General features: G+C 40.1%; 1 protein-coding gene across 6 annotated transcripts in view; it reads left to right on the top strand.

Annotated features, from left to right (window-relative positions):
* The window catches only part of PDE4D (phosphodiesterase 4D), a 600515-nt gene that overhangs the window by 544060 nt on the left and 41841 nt on the right, over positions 1 to 14614 (top strand). For 4 of the 6 annotated variants that reach the window (XM_065045251.1, XM_065045250.1, XM_065045252.1 and 1 more), the window contains one exon: positions 5482 to 5594. In XM_065045251.1, coding sequence (XP_064901323.1) covers positions 5482 to 5594 — 113 coding nt within the window. The other 2 variants (XM_021284855.2, XM_065045254.1) reach the window with 2 other exon arrangements.

The following is a 14614-nucleotide window of genomic DNA, read 5'->3' as shown; positions in this document are numbered from 1 at the left end:
TTAGGATGAATTTGCAAATACCTAACACAGAAATACTTCTAGACTTTAGAAGAAATCATATCAGTACAAGTAACTTTGTTCCAAAGTTTTTTTCAAGAAGCAGATCAAATGTTTAGCAGACAAAAACGTATTAATAGAATGCCAGCACAAGTAACATCCCCATCCCCGCACTGAACTACATAGTGAGAACCTAAAGATACAGTTCTATTTTTATGAGAACCAAAAGTGCTTTATTTGGTCTGAACTAACTATAATGGGACTGTTCCAAGAGCCCAATAACTTATTCATAGGTATCTGCAGCCTTCTTGTTACCTCGTTTTGTAAGAACACGAACACACATTGTTCATGCCTTTGCCTTTGAAATACAGTCTTAGGGTATAGTGAGATTGTTATATGACATATGCAGATTTTTCTGAGACTTTGAGAGAAATGCAAAATCGTGGCGGGGGTGGGGGGGAACCTCACTTTTTTTCCTAGATTCTTATATATCTTTTGTCCATATATTTCCTCATACAGTCCTTTTATATAAGTGTAGTCAAGTATTTTGACCAGTTGTGCACAACTGGACTTCATCATTTTGCTTCTGTTATTTCCTGGAGGTTACTACATTCTCTGCCGTTTCCGTAGCCTAAGTGCTGTTAGTGTTATATAAAGTGATACATTGGGGAAATCCTGCAGATCATCACATCCTGAAAGAAGACCAGTCCTGGTTGTTTGGACGCAGTCCGTCTATGCATAAGGCTACTAACTGGTACAAAAGATTTTTCTTCACTAGAGTGGAAACTTTGAGAGATTTCTGTCATGGAAGAAAATGAGTGTTCAGAGCGGGACCATCAAAACAGTTTCTGAGAAATTTGCTGCAGCTGAGTTGTCTTCCCAGATACTTATTCCAAAATCTGGTCATGATTATTTGGTTTTACTTGTGATTGCAGAGGAAGGTCTACAAATTACTAGCTGTTAAATAAAAATATGTTTCATTATTACATTTTATCAACAGGAAGACATATTAACATTCCACAAAGATAGCCTTTTATGTCACAATATTTATGATTTTCTCAGTAAAACCCAAAAAGAATTTTTTTTTTTCAGTTTTAAAATAGGTGACTAAGAAAAACGCATGCTATTTCTATGCTGAATCAGTGTTAACATGGCTGTGTTTAATAGAAGGTGCCAACCTTGACTAAAATGTCAGTCACTTCAACATATAGGCCATCAGTTAAGGCTGTAAGTACAAACATCCTCATTTACAGAAATATTCTAAGTTTGAACCACAGAGGATTTTTCTGAAATGCTGCAGTAGCAAGAGAAACTGAAACTCCTGGCCCAGCAATTCTGTTGCTCCAAACTTCAAGCTTACACTAGATAGAAGAGCAAAAAGATGGTCAGAAAATTCAGAGAATGTGTCCAGGGTTTGACTCTCACCGTAGCTCTTAATCTCATCTTCATTTAGAGCAGCCTGGAGATTTCCAGAGCTCCTTCCGGCTGCCTGCATCCCCAAAGACAATACACATGCTGAACCTATCTGGATGATGTCACTGCTCGGTGGTGACCTTGTCTTGCCTCCAAGACACTCCCATTTTAAGGCAACACAATGGTCGAAGCCTTTAGCTGTGCACTCGCTGAAGCAGCTCTCTTCCAGCCTCTGTGCATCACTCAGGCAACCTCAGCCGATCAGACAATAATGGAAGATCTGTCCTTACCTTTTCCTTCTGTTGTGATGACATTCCTTAAAGTATTGCAAAAGTTAGTACAGTTGCACTTGAGCACTAGTAGAAAAGGCTAGTATTGCTTTCTGTTCTCTGGGAATAGTAGAACACTGTATTTGAAAATCATGATGAATCATTAAGTAAAGGGGACGCTATTCCTAATTATTACTATACAGTAATTTCCTCCTTTGAAAATTTTGAACAGAAGTTGCTCCCAAATAAGTGTGTGAATACAAATACAGCTATCCCTGGTGTTGTGTTAGGAGCTGTGCTAAGAAGCAAGTATTTTAAAAAAAGGGATAATAAAATACCTTTTTGAAATAAATAGGTGTGCAGTGCCAAATGATTATGGCTGAGCTTTCTCTTTCTGCTAACCTTTCATGGTTGTTTTTGTTTGGTTTTGTTTTGTGTTTTGTTGTTGTTGTTGCTTTTTTGTTTTTCCTATGTACTGGACTGAAAGCTACATATGGTAGGATTGTTTGTAGTAATCTGTGAACTGTAAAGAGAACATTTGCTATAACTTCCTTTTTTTCTGAAAGCACATATGAAATAACGTGTAAACTGTTAAAGCAACGGTGTTAAACTGTATTTTTCTCCCTCTTATTAAAGCCTATGAGATGTATTTAAAAAAAAACAAAAAACAAAACTTTGACATTTTCAACACCCTCTCATTTAGAGAAGTTGATCTGTTTTAGGACTTCATCATCTGGGAAAAAACAACCAAACAAAAATGACGCGCGCAGACATACACACCAACAAAAAAAGGCAAACTTGATCATGTGCCTGTATCAAAAACTGATTAGTAGATCAGTCATATCACTCATGGCTGGGAATAATTACAGGGTAACACTTTAGAGGTAACACAGAGGTCAGAAGCAGTGTTGTGAGGCTGCCAAAGCTATGTGGCTGATAATTATTTCTTTATTCTTAGCTTAGTGGTGACGGGGTGTCACACTTGAAAAGCTCTTAACCTCAACAACATTTTCCACCACACAACAAAAGTGTGGGCCAAATTTAGAGGTTCGGTACTGTTTATCAAAAAGCTTTCCTATGGTTGTTCTGCCCTTCAGAACTGCGTGCTTGTTTAATGGCTACTTTGTCACCAGTCAGAAACTCCTCATTTTCATTTAAGCTATGAGGGCTGGGCTGAGGACTCTGCAAGCTAAGAATTGTCAAGAGATGCAGCAGGGCTTTAGCCTGGCCTTACATAGTCTGAGCGGTCAGTCGGGTCCCTGTGACAGCCACAGAATCTTGAAGTGTGGGAGTCAGGAAGAACAGATCGTGAGAAACATCCTACGGGTGGTGGGACTTCCTTGTCAGTGACAAATTCTGGTTTCTAATGTGCTTTGAGATATAGTAGTAGATAGTAGATAAATATTCCTGAATGTAAGGTGCTGTTGGTAGTATATATTATTGCTACGAGGATAACAAGAAACATACCTTTTAAAATAAATAATAAACCGAGTGTTTTGTTACTTTTACCTAAATATGGTACCCCTCAAGTTTATTTCATTGTTTTCATACTGCTCAGAAAAAACTTACCCTCTTACTCTCTTAAGTATTAGAAGGCATGTTGTTTACTTATGAAGAAAAACACAAGTTTCCCAATATCTGATTTTCAAGAACTGCTGAAGGGCAGGCTGTAAGCTAGCAACAAAATAACATAATACGTCACTCAGATTTGTTTTGCCTCACTTCATTATACATTTTGTCCTCAATGAAATAATTGTATAAGGTCATCAGATGAGTATGCATTCGTTAATGGCATCTCTGCTTCATCAAAAGCATTTACCACAGTACACTAAAAAACATAAACAAAGTTGTGGAGTCACCATCCTCGGAGGTATTTAAAAGGCGCGAAGTCCTTAGGGTTTAGTGCTAGAGGTAGGTTATGGTTGGACTAGATGATCTTGCAGTTCTCTTCTAACTGAAAAGATTTTATGATTCTATGATTCTATTTCCAGTAATGATCTTGATGAAATCTAAACTTCAAGTGAAGTCAGAAAACCAGTCATGTTCAAGACCTAGCGAGCTGTGATGTCTGCTGTGTTGCAGAAAGTCACAGCTTCTCTTTTGATAGATAAACAGGCTGGAAAATCCTTAATTTATTTGCCAGGGGAAATATTTTCAACCGGATAGCTATTATAGTAAATATGACACATTTGAAAGACAGTGTTTACAATTTAATAGAGGTGGGTTTTGTTGAGTATTGGTTAGAGTTTGCTGAACTGGCAGGTTAATAATGAGAGAGGCAGGCACTGCAAAATTTTCTTTAAATGGTTCTGCCACTTATTCTCAATTCAAACTTCTTCTCATATTGACATTTTTTCCAGAGGAGAATGGACATTATTCAAAATTGTGGAGTGTATTTGCAATAGCTACAAGTATGCAGAGTCTAACAACTGAAAGAACAGAAGTTTTTGAGCGTGTTCTCTGAAATGTAAAAAGATACATATGTATTATCCTAGATGTTGAACAGTAGTGCAGTGAGCTATTTGGCTGTTGTCCATGCTGAGGCGTTTAATTTAAAAAGGAGTTTTAGTTAATTTGCCTGATTTTTTGCTTGTCTGACATTTTGATATTAAGGTTAGTTTGATGTGTAGTAAGTTAAGGGAGATGTTTTAAATGGGAATAACAAGACCACCAAAAAACTTTTCTCTATCTTGGATTTATGTTTGCATGTAGCTGATCTAGAAGTATGCATACCAGGAGTTTCAAAACTTTATGTTTCAGATACACAGTTAGCAAGACAGCATCCCTGGGCTAAAACTCACTTGGCCTTCTCCCCTTCTGATCTACATCAGAAGAAAAATAGCCAGGCTTTGTAGGTGAGGCTCACACCCTAGCCTGAAATTATTTTGCCTGAAATTATTTGCATATCAACAGAACTTCCGCTGTTGGAAAATTATTGAAGAAGGTAATGTCATCCCTTTAAGTGAAGCTTCTGCAAATTTTAAGACAGTTGGCTCCAATGTGACATACACAAATTTTGGTTCTATCATGGGCCCAGTTCTAAAACTTTTCACACATACTGGGCATGCATGCTTTTGGGTTAGAGCAAACACTGCTGCAGTGGTTTGTACACTCCTTTAACAGCTGGCGCTTCGGCAGGTAATCGTTATCTCGAGCACTTAGATGTGTTTTTACATCTTCCCCAAACTTCATAAGCATTAACCAATTGATTCTCATGGTACCCCTGTGGGTAGCTAAGAAAACACGGGGACAACGGCTGAGTGCGGTTGAGTGCCCCGCGGCAGGGCGGGCTCCGTGCCGGGTTTTGCGGGGCTCCCAGCCCCGCAGTGGGGTGTGAAACCGCCGGGGGGTGGCGGCGGGTCCCCGCCAGCAGCCGTGCCACCGGCGGAGCTGCGAAAACAGGAAGCGCGGTGGCCGCGCTGACTCTCCCCAGCCTGCGCCGCCCCGCCGCCGGCAAGCCCGGCCTCCCGCTGCCGCGGAGCCGCTGCGCGCCCGCGGAGCTCGGCGCTGCCCGCGAGGGGGCGGTGCTGGGGTGGCCGTGGCCCCGGGGGGGGCAGGCGAGGGGAGGCGAGGCTGGGCAGGGCAGGAGGGGAGCCCGGGCGGCGGAAAGTTTCTGCCGCTGCTGTGTGCCCCGTGGTTCCGAGGAGGGGAAGAGCCGCGCCGCCCGCTGACCGCCCTGGCAATATGCGGGAGCAGCACTCATGTGTGGGCACCAGGCAGCGGAGGATGGAGCCGCTGGAGCTCGCCGTTAGCCCTGTGAAACGCTTGCGAACTGAGTACGCCTTTCCCTGTCTCTTCGCAGAGGAGGCTTACCAAAAACTGGCCAGTGAGACCCTGGAGGAGCTGGACTGGTGCCTGGAGCAGCTGGAGACCCTGCAGACCAGGCATTCCGTAAGCGAAATGGCCTCGAACAAGGTAGGAGCCTCCGGCCCAGCCGCCCCGGCTTTTCCCACCGCGAGGGGCGAGGGCGGGCAGGGGGTCGGCTCAGCCCGGTGCGGAGCGGCGCGGAGCCGCAGCTCGGATAGGGGTCGCGCTTGCGGCGTGGCTCCGTGTCCCCGGGCACCCAGCCCCGTGTCGGCAGGAGGATTCGGCAGGGTGAAACGACCCTGGGCTGAGAAACTTGCCGCGGGAAGGAACAGTCTCCTTTGGCGCGCTTGAGTGCGGGAGAGGCTTTTGTTGTGGTTTATACACAGTTTTCTTAAATTTCGGGAAAAGTTGCGAAAGTGATACAGGTCTTGGAAAGCTACACTGCTTGCGGTAATCCCTTCAGCTCTTTCTTTTCACAGCATCCCATTCTCAACTAGGGATCTTTCCCAGAGAGTGGTGTCGAAAGTAGCACGAAAAGGTGATAAAGGCAAGTGCTCGATGCCAAGGGACCCGCCAACTGAGTTTTATTTGTTAATAGTAGTGCTAACAGCTCTCTTAACACGATTTGTTAGGAAAGAGCACGCTCAGAACCAAGGTGCCGTCACAATGTTTACCACATATGCATAGATCCAGAAGTGTGTTTCTGAGACCAGAGTTGGCGCTTCCTGGAAGCTGGGGATGCCTGTTAGCCGGGAGCTGTGTGCTGGTATCTGATCTCTGAGTGTTTGTTTTGCAGTTAGAAATAGTTTCCATATACTCCATTCACAAGTACACTGTCTTTTGTGATTTTGTTTTGCAAAGAATATGTAGCTACATATCTGTAATTAATTTTTAAAGACAAATTAAGAAGCTTGCTGTCATGATTTAGAGGTTATTTTTATATTTGTCATGAACTGAGTATATGGAGAGTTACATGTACAATGAGAGAGAAGAAGAAAGTTTTAATTAAATGGGGTGGTTTTGCCTTGTGTGGCTCAGAAAGCAGCTGATGATCTGTATTTTAGCACCTTGTAATAATTTCAGTTGCTACTATGATTTTTTATTGAAGTGAGAAAATAATAAGTGGTTTTGACTTGGCTTATGCCTTTTTGAAATTCTGCTGTCTTGCTTTGACTGCACTTACCAAATATCTTCTGTTTCTAATTGACTGTTTTAAAATCTATGTTCAACTCAGCCTGTGTGTAAGATGTGAGGTGTTTGCACTCTTGTGAGGTTTAGTCATGATATGATATGATATGATATGATATGATATGATATGATATGATATAATATAATATAATATAATATAATATAATATAATATAATATAATATAATATAATATAATATAATATAATATAATATAACATAATATAATATAATATAATCCTTTGTGCTTTTCTTGTCCTTTGAGCCTCTTAGCAGCAATTAAATTTCTGTTTTAAGAGTTATCTGCCTGGCTTTGCCCTATTTTCAGAACTGTATTTTCAGTTTTTATTGCCAGTTGAAAGATCTCATGATTCAGGGTGTATTGCATATGTACTGGCAAGTTTCAAAGTCAAGATTGTCAAGGTCTGTTTTAGCACTATTTGAATCTGGTGACCTTTTTTTCAGACCAATATATAGGGCATGATCTTTCCTTCCTAAGAAGTTTAAACACCCATAGGTTCCCTGATTTGTGATGCGTGCATAGCCACTCTTTCACAAGATCCTGTGCTTTCTTCTAGTATTTATCCATTACCTTCCTAAACCAGATAGGATATGCAGTGTATTTTATGAAAAATGAGTGCAAGCTGTTTTTAGAATAGGATAAAACTAATTGTGAATCATCGTGTCTTCAATTTTGCCAAGTATATTCAGTTTTTTACCTAAAGAGACCTGTTTTTAAGATAAAACATGACAACTGTGTTGCATCTTTAAGTAAACACAAAGATGTTACATCTGATGCTATGTTTTATTTGTATTTGTTTGAACTAGTTAAAGATTTGTTTGCCATAGATTACAGGATAAGCGTTCTTCACGTGTTTATTAAAATGAAAAGGAAAATGTGATTCAGTAAAAGTGTTTCATCTTGTTTCTAACATAAGATTGTGCAGACAAGGGATAATGCGGAGTACACAGTAAGCCTAGTTGTCATATGAAGGTCAGTAAGATTGCTGCCAAGCTTTATCTCAAAACTGGAATTTTTTATTGCAGTAATGTATTGCCTGAGTCTGCTTGATCTATCAAATACGGATGTACATGTCTAAAGCACTTTATTGCTACTTAATGTTTTATGTTTCAATATGTAGGAAGAGCCTGGTATTACTATACTGGCAAGGAATAGCTGCCATTTGGTTTTGCAGGTCATACTCAGTTCTTAAGGTAAACTTTTTGCCTCTTTTTTACGAAATCTATCCCCCTTGTATAGAAATCTGTGACATCTTTTGGTGTTTGGGTTTTTTTGTTGTTTTTCTTTTAAAGAAATAAAAAGTTAAAGAGTGTCATTAACCATAATGTGAACAATCTTGAATATAAATCAGCAAGCCCATATAATAATATGAAAAAAAATAGTGCAGGAGGATTCCAATTTTAGATGTAACAGGTTGTGCTAAAGAATAATTTTACTTCTGATTGTTGAAACTTATCTGTCATTTATACAGCACCTCCTATTGTAATATAACTGCAAACCGCAACATCTCAGTGAGGCATGTAGGTAAATTATACTATTTTAGTTTATAGAGAAACTGAAGTAGAGAAACTTTGCTCAGGGCTGAGGACATAGACTTCAGTACAGCAAAAAATATCCAAGAATACCCCGTACTTAACCCAAGAGTAACTTCTGTAAAATCAGATGAGAAAATCAGGAAAAGGAACATTGTTGATGTAGAACATGGTTTCTCACTGTGTTTCCCACTTTCCTTTTCTCTAGATTTCTTTAAGAAATAGCCCACAAGATTGATTGGATTTTGTTTGTTTGTTTATATTTTTTTTTTCACCAGACTCTCAGCTACTTCCCCTATTTCCACTTTATAAATATATATATAACAGCATTTTCATCTGTGCTAGTTTTCCCTATTTATGTGAACATGTGTGAGACATAAAGGGTGGCATAGGAACTGAGCTCTGCACCAGATAAAAGCTTTAGCCCATTGTGCTAAGGCTGCTATAGTAGAGGAAAAAATGCAGGGAGGAAAGAGTGTGGTGTGTCCTGAATGCCTGAGGTTGGCCAGGGAGGAGTCTTATCTCCAGTCCCTCTTTGTGCAGCCAGCTGGCAGTCTGAACCATTGATTGCGTCTGTGTGGAATCCCCTTACTGCTGGTAATGCCTGCGTAAGACTCGCGTTAGCATGTCCCAATCTGAGGGTATTTACTGTGTTTAGATGCCCCTTGTGCTCAATTAGCGGTACTCTATGACGTGCCAGCTCACAGCTTTGGGTGGCTGAAGGTGGGATGATGCAGATATATGAAAAGATCCTTCTCCCTGCTTAAACCTGCTTGAAGCAGTAGGCACAGGGTGCTCTCCACAATCTCTGGATGAGCCCTGGCATGTTGTGGCAGTAAGTGTAGCCTCCAAAAACTTTGAAAACATGCTCTAGGTTGACTCTGCAGGAAGCCCGCCAGGATGCTTGGCTGCCGAAGTGACAGTAGGATGACTGTAATATCCAGGTGATGTTCCATCTCATGGTCATCCCTGTGATGAGCAGATTTCCAGGTGCCTGGAAGCATTGCATATGGAGTAACTGGTGGACAGATCTGTGATGCTCCCGTAGGCGTAGTTCATAAATAAATCTAATTTTGAAAGAACATAGTATTTAAAAGTATTGTCAATTGTCATTATGTTGTTAGGATTCTTACAATACTCAGTGTTTTCTTAAATTACCAGCTTCTGGAATTGGGTACTATAATAAATTGGCCTCTTGGAAGGCTCCAAAACTAGAAAACAAATAAGAAGCACATTAAATTTGGAAAATTGACTAAAATTTCTTTCATTTCTAGAGATCTGTTTCTGATTTTCTATACCATGTGCTGCTAGTATTGGCTAACATCAGTGGAATGTGGCTCTATTGTTATATTTTTCTGTGTGATGCTTACTTTAACAGAAGTAAATTCATTTTAGAAAATAATTTACCAGTTTGAGTCACTCGCGATAGGATTCCGAGGCATAATTAGATGTCCCTATTCAACTGTTCTGATTTCCAGAGATGCTAATCTGTATCAGTTTCTGCTGAGCTTAATTATGAGTAATCTCTTTGAAAAAACATAGGTTTTAGGTGGGCACAAGCTTGCGGATTGTGATTTCTAACTTTAAAGACAGGTACGCTTTGATACAGTCGTACAAAGAAATGGCTTTTTTAAAATTTTAAGGTTGCAGAATTATTTTATTTTATTTTATTTTATTTTATTTTATTTTATTTTATTTTATTTTATTTTATTTTATTTTATGATGAATAACTCACTCTTTCTGCCAAACAAGATTAAAGCAAAAAATAATAAATTTTATGTTCAGTATGGAGTTTGGTAGTACCTGGCTTAACTCCCTTATTCTGAATTTGAGAGTTATTCTGTGACAAACAGTTAATAAATGAAGAATGCCAATAATAAAGATGTACCAACCACTTTCAACTAGACAGCATTAATTGTAGATTAGTCAAATGTGAAGGAATACTTATAATGAAACTGATGTTCAAAAGTGTATTTTCACTTCTGTAATCATGATTTTGCAAACATTTCTAGCGTGTTGCTTTTGTGCATCTGAGTATCTGAATTTAGACACGGAAAAAGTTTCAATATATGTTGCTTTTGTTTCAGTTCTAAGTCTACCGCAAATGACAGCATTTTTGCAGGATTTGCTGATAACTGATAATGAACGTGAGTTTGCAAAAGGTCATTGTGTATTTTTTTCCCACTGTAAATGTACGTGAATACCTTTTCTGCAGGGAGCTTTTTTAGGTAACAAAGCTGAGAAGATTTAGGTTTCATTTAGTTTGACCATGTTAACTATGAAACTACTTTTAAAGTATAAACTGTCTTACAGTTGTCCAGCTTTTATACCAGTATGTGCAAATGCTCACAAATCAAAGCAGAAGTCTATTTACGGGCAGTTACTAGTGCTAGTTACTATTAAAAAAAAAACAATTCTGAGATTTTTTTGAGTGCTCTGAAGATGCCCAAAGCATCAGAGTTACCAACCGACTCCCAAAGACCATGGTAATGTAACACTCAGCTCAAATGTTAGTTGGATTTTGGTTTATTTTTTATGGTTCTGTACTTGTCACCCATTACATACATGCAAACAATAATCTTAATGATACTTTATATTAAAAAATTACCTGCCTCTAAACATTTCATGTAAACCAAAATTATACTTGAAGGAAACAAAGACATCTTGAAATCTGTTCAGTTACTTTTTAACATTCCTTCTTGAAGTCCCCTGCGAATTTGAGCTGTTTTACAATAACGTGTTTCTGTCGCTAAAAAGTGTTCTTCCTTTCCTAAAAGGTATTTTTCCTTTCCTTCTCTACTGCACTAAAAGGCAGGCAATGGTGAGCTGACTAATGTGCTATCTGGGAAAAGACTGAGGCTAATCTAAATACTTCATTCAAATAATGGACCATGTATAAATGCCCAAATGTGCATCAAACAGAGGTGTTGTGTTCCCTTGGCTCGGTTTTCCCAAGGGCAGGGAAAGCCCCACTGCCCACATTCCTGTGTGACCTTTATGGGGGCCAGAAGGTGCCCCCAGCCTCTTGGCAGCTCCACACGGGCACCAGCTGTGGGATGGTGTTTTTGCAAGCTGACAGCAGCTCACTGGGTTTCCCCATCCCCAGGATATATGGATATAACAGGCTCCGACTCCTGATTTTGTCCGTTCATCTGTTTTATCTTTGTCTTATTCTGTGGAAAAGCTTTGGTGCTGTGGTGGTTGGTAATTTTGTAGGCGCCTAGGTAGGCTGAGTCTAGAACTAATAAACGTGGCTCATGCCACTGGCTCAGTCTTTTATTAACAGACTAGTTTTTAGTGTTGTCTTTTTTGAATTCTTGCTGCCAGCTTTGGGGACAAGTTCGTTGCATGGTTAGGAGTTTGTCTTCCGAAATTACCTTGCATATGTAGGAGCATAATTTTTTATCAATACTTTTTCCGAATGTGGAAGCTCAGCTAGAGTAAAATTGTATCTTTTTTCTGTCATAGCCACTGATTAGAGTGACCTGTTTCCATTAAGGGACAGGATAATGTCATATCCATTTAAGAGGATTTAAGCATCAGTCAATCTCTTGGGTTTCAGCTATTGCATATGAAAAAAAATGTGGTACAGACATAACAGTAGAAAATAAATTTGTTGTCATAACTTAAATTGTTGCAGAGCAGGCAGCATCTCTGTTTTGCTTCCCAGATTTAAAGAGCTTTTATATTCAGATGAAAAAGTTAATGGGGTTTGTTACGTGACAGTTCTTATGTAACGTCTGGCAATGCCATCGCGCTTGGCTGGCTGACATGATAGTTTAATTGGTTCTTATGTTCCCAGATCTTTCTAGGAAAATCTGAGGATTTAGTTAGCTCTTTGGAGTGCTGCTTCTGATGAAGATTACAGTTAAGGGACAGCTGTTATCAAGAAAAAGTGTTAGCAGTGTTGAGTGCAGCATTGGGAAGCTGTTGTTCATTGAGGATTTCCGTTTGTACACTGAGTAAAGAGATGCGGATGAAGTCGTGAACCTGAATTTGAATTAATGTATAGTTGTGCGGGTTCCTCAATTTTGTTGTACTTCTTAACAAGAAAAAAGGAAATGAGGGCTGTGAAGATAAGGAAAAACTGCCTTCCCAGGCACACTCCTGCATTTCCATGGGCTGAAGCCAGCCCAAGAGGATATTAAGACCTCTGGGCTGGAGTACAGTTCCCTGTGTACAGCCTTACATGCTCCCATCTAAAACTACTCATGCTTCTGAAGGACAGCAGAGTTGCCCTTGGACAACCGCAGTGATGAGTGAGGTGTATAGATATATATAAAAAGGAGATAGCACTCTGCTGGCTGTATTGCGCAAGGGTGTGCTGCAGCGAGATAATGGGGGAACCTTGGTCTCATGCAGATGGCTTGCACCAGTCCCTCCTTATCATTTATGAACACTTCCATTTTCTTAGAAAGAAGTGGATGGAGTCATGATGGCAGTTTGGCAGTGGCTGAGTCTCTTCTGTGCATACCCATGCTGCTTCCATGGGAGCTGTTGGGCTGCTGCCAAATGAGAAAAATGATGAAACACCCTGTTTTTCTGCGAGGCGAGTAAGTGGGGGCTTTGGTGGAACGGTAGAGCTGTAGGTCTGTTGCTGAGAAAGAAGCAAATGTGGTGGGTGAGACTTAAGATGTCTGAGCTGTAGGCAGCCCCTTCTTCTTATATGGGTATTCAATGGGCAAATATTTGCTTCCCTGAGCTGCTGTCCCATCCTGCACCAGCAGAAAGCACCCTAGAGTGGACCCATAATGGTTGATACAAAGAACAATGGCATTTCAAGGTTCCAAAACAAGATAGGAACCCTTTATCTCACAGATTGAGTCCATACTTTAAATTTTAGAGAAAAACTAATTTATATTTACATCTCTCACTCGCTGCTTCCTAAGAAGTCCTGAATGTGAGAGCTACATAAGAGGAATGATACCTGTTTGAGACTTGCTGTGATTTAACACTTCTCTGCTTTTTTTAGCTGCTTTAGGATTGCATCGCTTTCCAGTCACTAATCCTTTGATAACTTTTTCCATTAATGTAAGCAAATGGTCCATACTAGCACACAAACAGTCCTTTTTGTAGCCTCTTTAATTATAGGAAATGCCACAGTATGAAAAATTCTTTCCTTTTAGCGTAATAGCACAAAATAACATAGACAAAATGTTATGGAGTAAATAACTAGGACTTGATGTGGGAAAATAACTTTAGGTTCAACCACCATAATCGAGAATTTGAAAAAATGAAGAAGTTTTCCAGCAGTTGTTTAAAGTTGAAATGCAAACATTGATGTGCCTTTTTGTGGCACAAGGTTATACTTGGAAAAGGCTTCATGGACATGAGTACTTCATAACTTCTTGCTTAATAATAAAGGTGGAATTCATGGTTACTGAAAGGCATGATAAGTGACTAAATACTTGTGGCACCTTGTGATGGTATTTAGAGCCAAGAACTGCATTGTATTCATAGTAGTGTGCTGCAGTAATAAAGGTTAGACTGTAAGATATGAAGCATTTTGGAGAGCAGTGGCCTTTTTTTTTTTTTTTCTTAATAAATTTTGTCTTTCCAGTAAGAGCCAGCTTCTGCTATTATATGAAATTTTGGTAGAATGAGTGTGGTGTTTGCTGAAATGTCAGTTCAACCTTTGCATCAAAGAAACTGCACTAAGAAACTGTTCTGTTACGTTAGTTTTGTTATCATCTGCAAAAACTTCCACGTTTAGGAGACTGACCATAGAATTAAGTGTATTATGGATGGGTATATTCTGTTCTGATTTTATTTTTACATGGACCATATCTCAGTAGAAGTTGATCCCAGTTTTAGTTAACTTGCAGCCAGTCCCCTGCGTAGCTGCAAAACTGAAGGCAGGTGAACTAAGGCATGGCAGAAAGTGATGCTACTCATCATGCCTTGAAACCCTGTGGGCAGGCTGGTAGACAGCACCTGCCTGTTGAGCTGGGGTCCACCTCCCAGCAGCTCTGCTGCAGCTGCCCTGTGCTGCCCTGTGACTGCCAGGTGGCAGAGCCTTGCTGCGGTGGGCACTGCTGCTGCTTCTCCATCTCTAGCCATGGGAGACACTGCTGTGCAAGGGCAAGTTCTGCCCGTGGTTGGCTCTGCTTGCCTGCTTCGGGTGTTGAAGTGGAGCTGCCCAGGCAATAGTATCATCTGCTGTAAATCACAAGCAGTGGAGCAGCACTGAATCAAGCTGATGGACAGGCCTTGTCTACCAGATGATCTGGAAACAAAATTTAAACAGCTTGCTACTTCCATTAATTAAGTTGTAACTCACTAATATATGATCAGCTAATGGAATGAGGTGACAATACTTCTGTAAGATCCCTCAGCAACGCAATGTTTAACTAAACCCTCTACTCATAATTGCTACTTGAAGGGATGC

The sequence above is a fragment of the Columba livia genome, chromosome Z (assembly GCF_036013475.1).
Source record: "Columba livia isolate bColLiv1 breed racing homer chromosome Z, bColLiv1.pat.W.v2, whole genome shotgun sequence".
Lineage (NCBI taxonomy): Eukaryota > Metazoa > Chordata > Aves > Columbiformes > Columbidae > Columba > Columba livia.
Note: the sequence above shows the minus strand (reverse complement) of the source record. Positions and strands in the feature narration are given on the sequence as shown.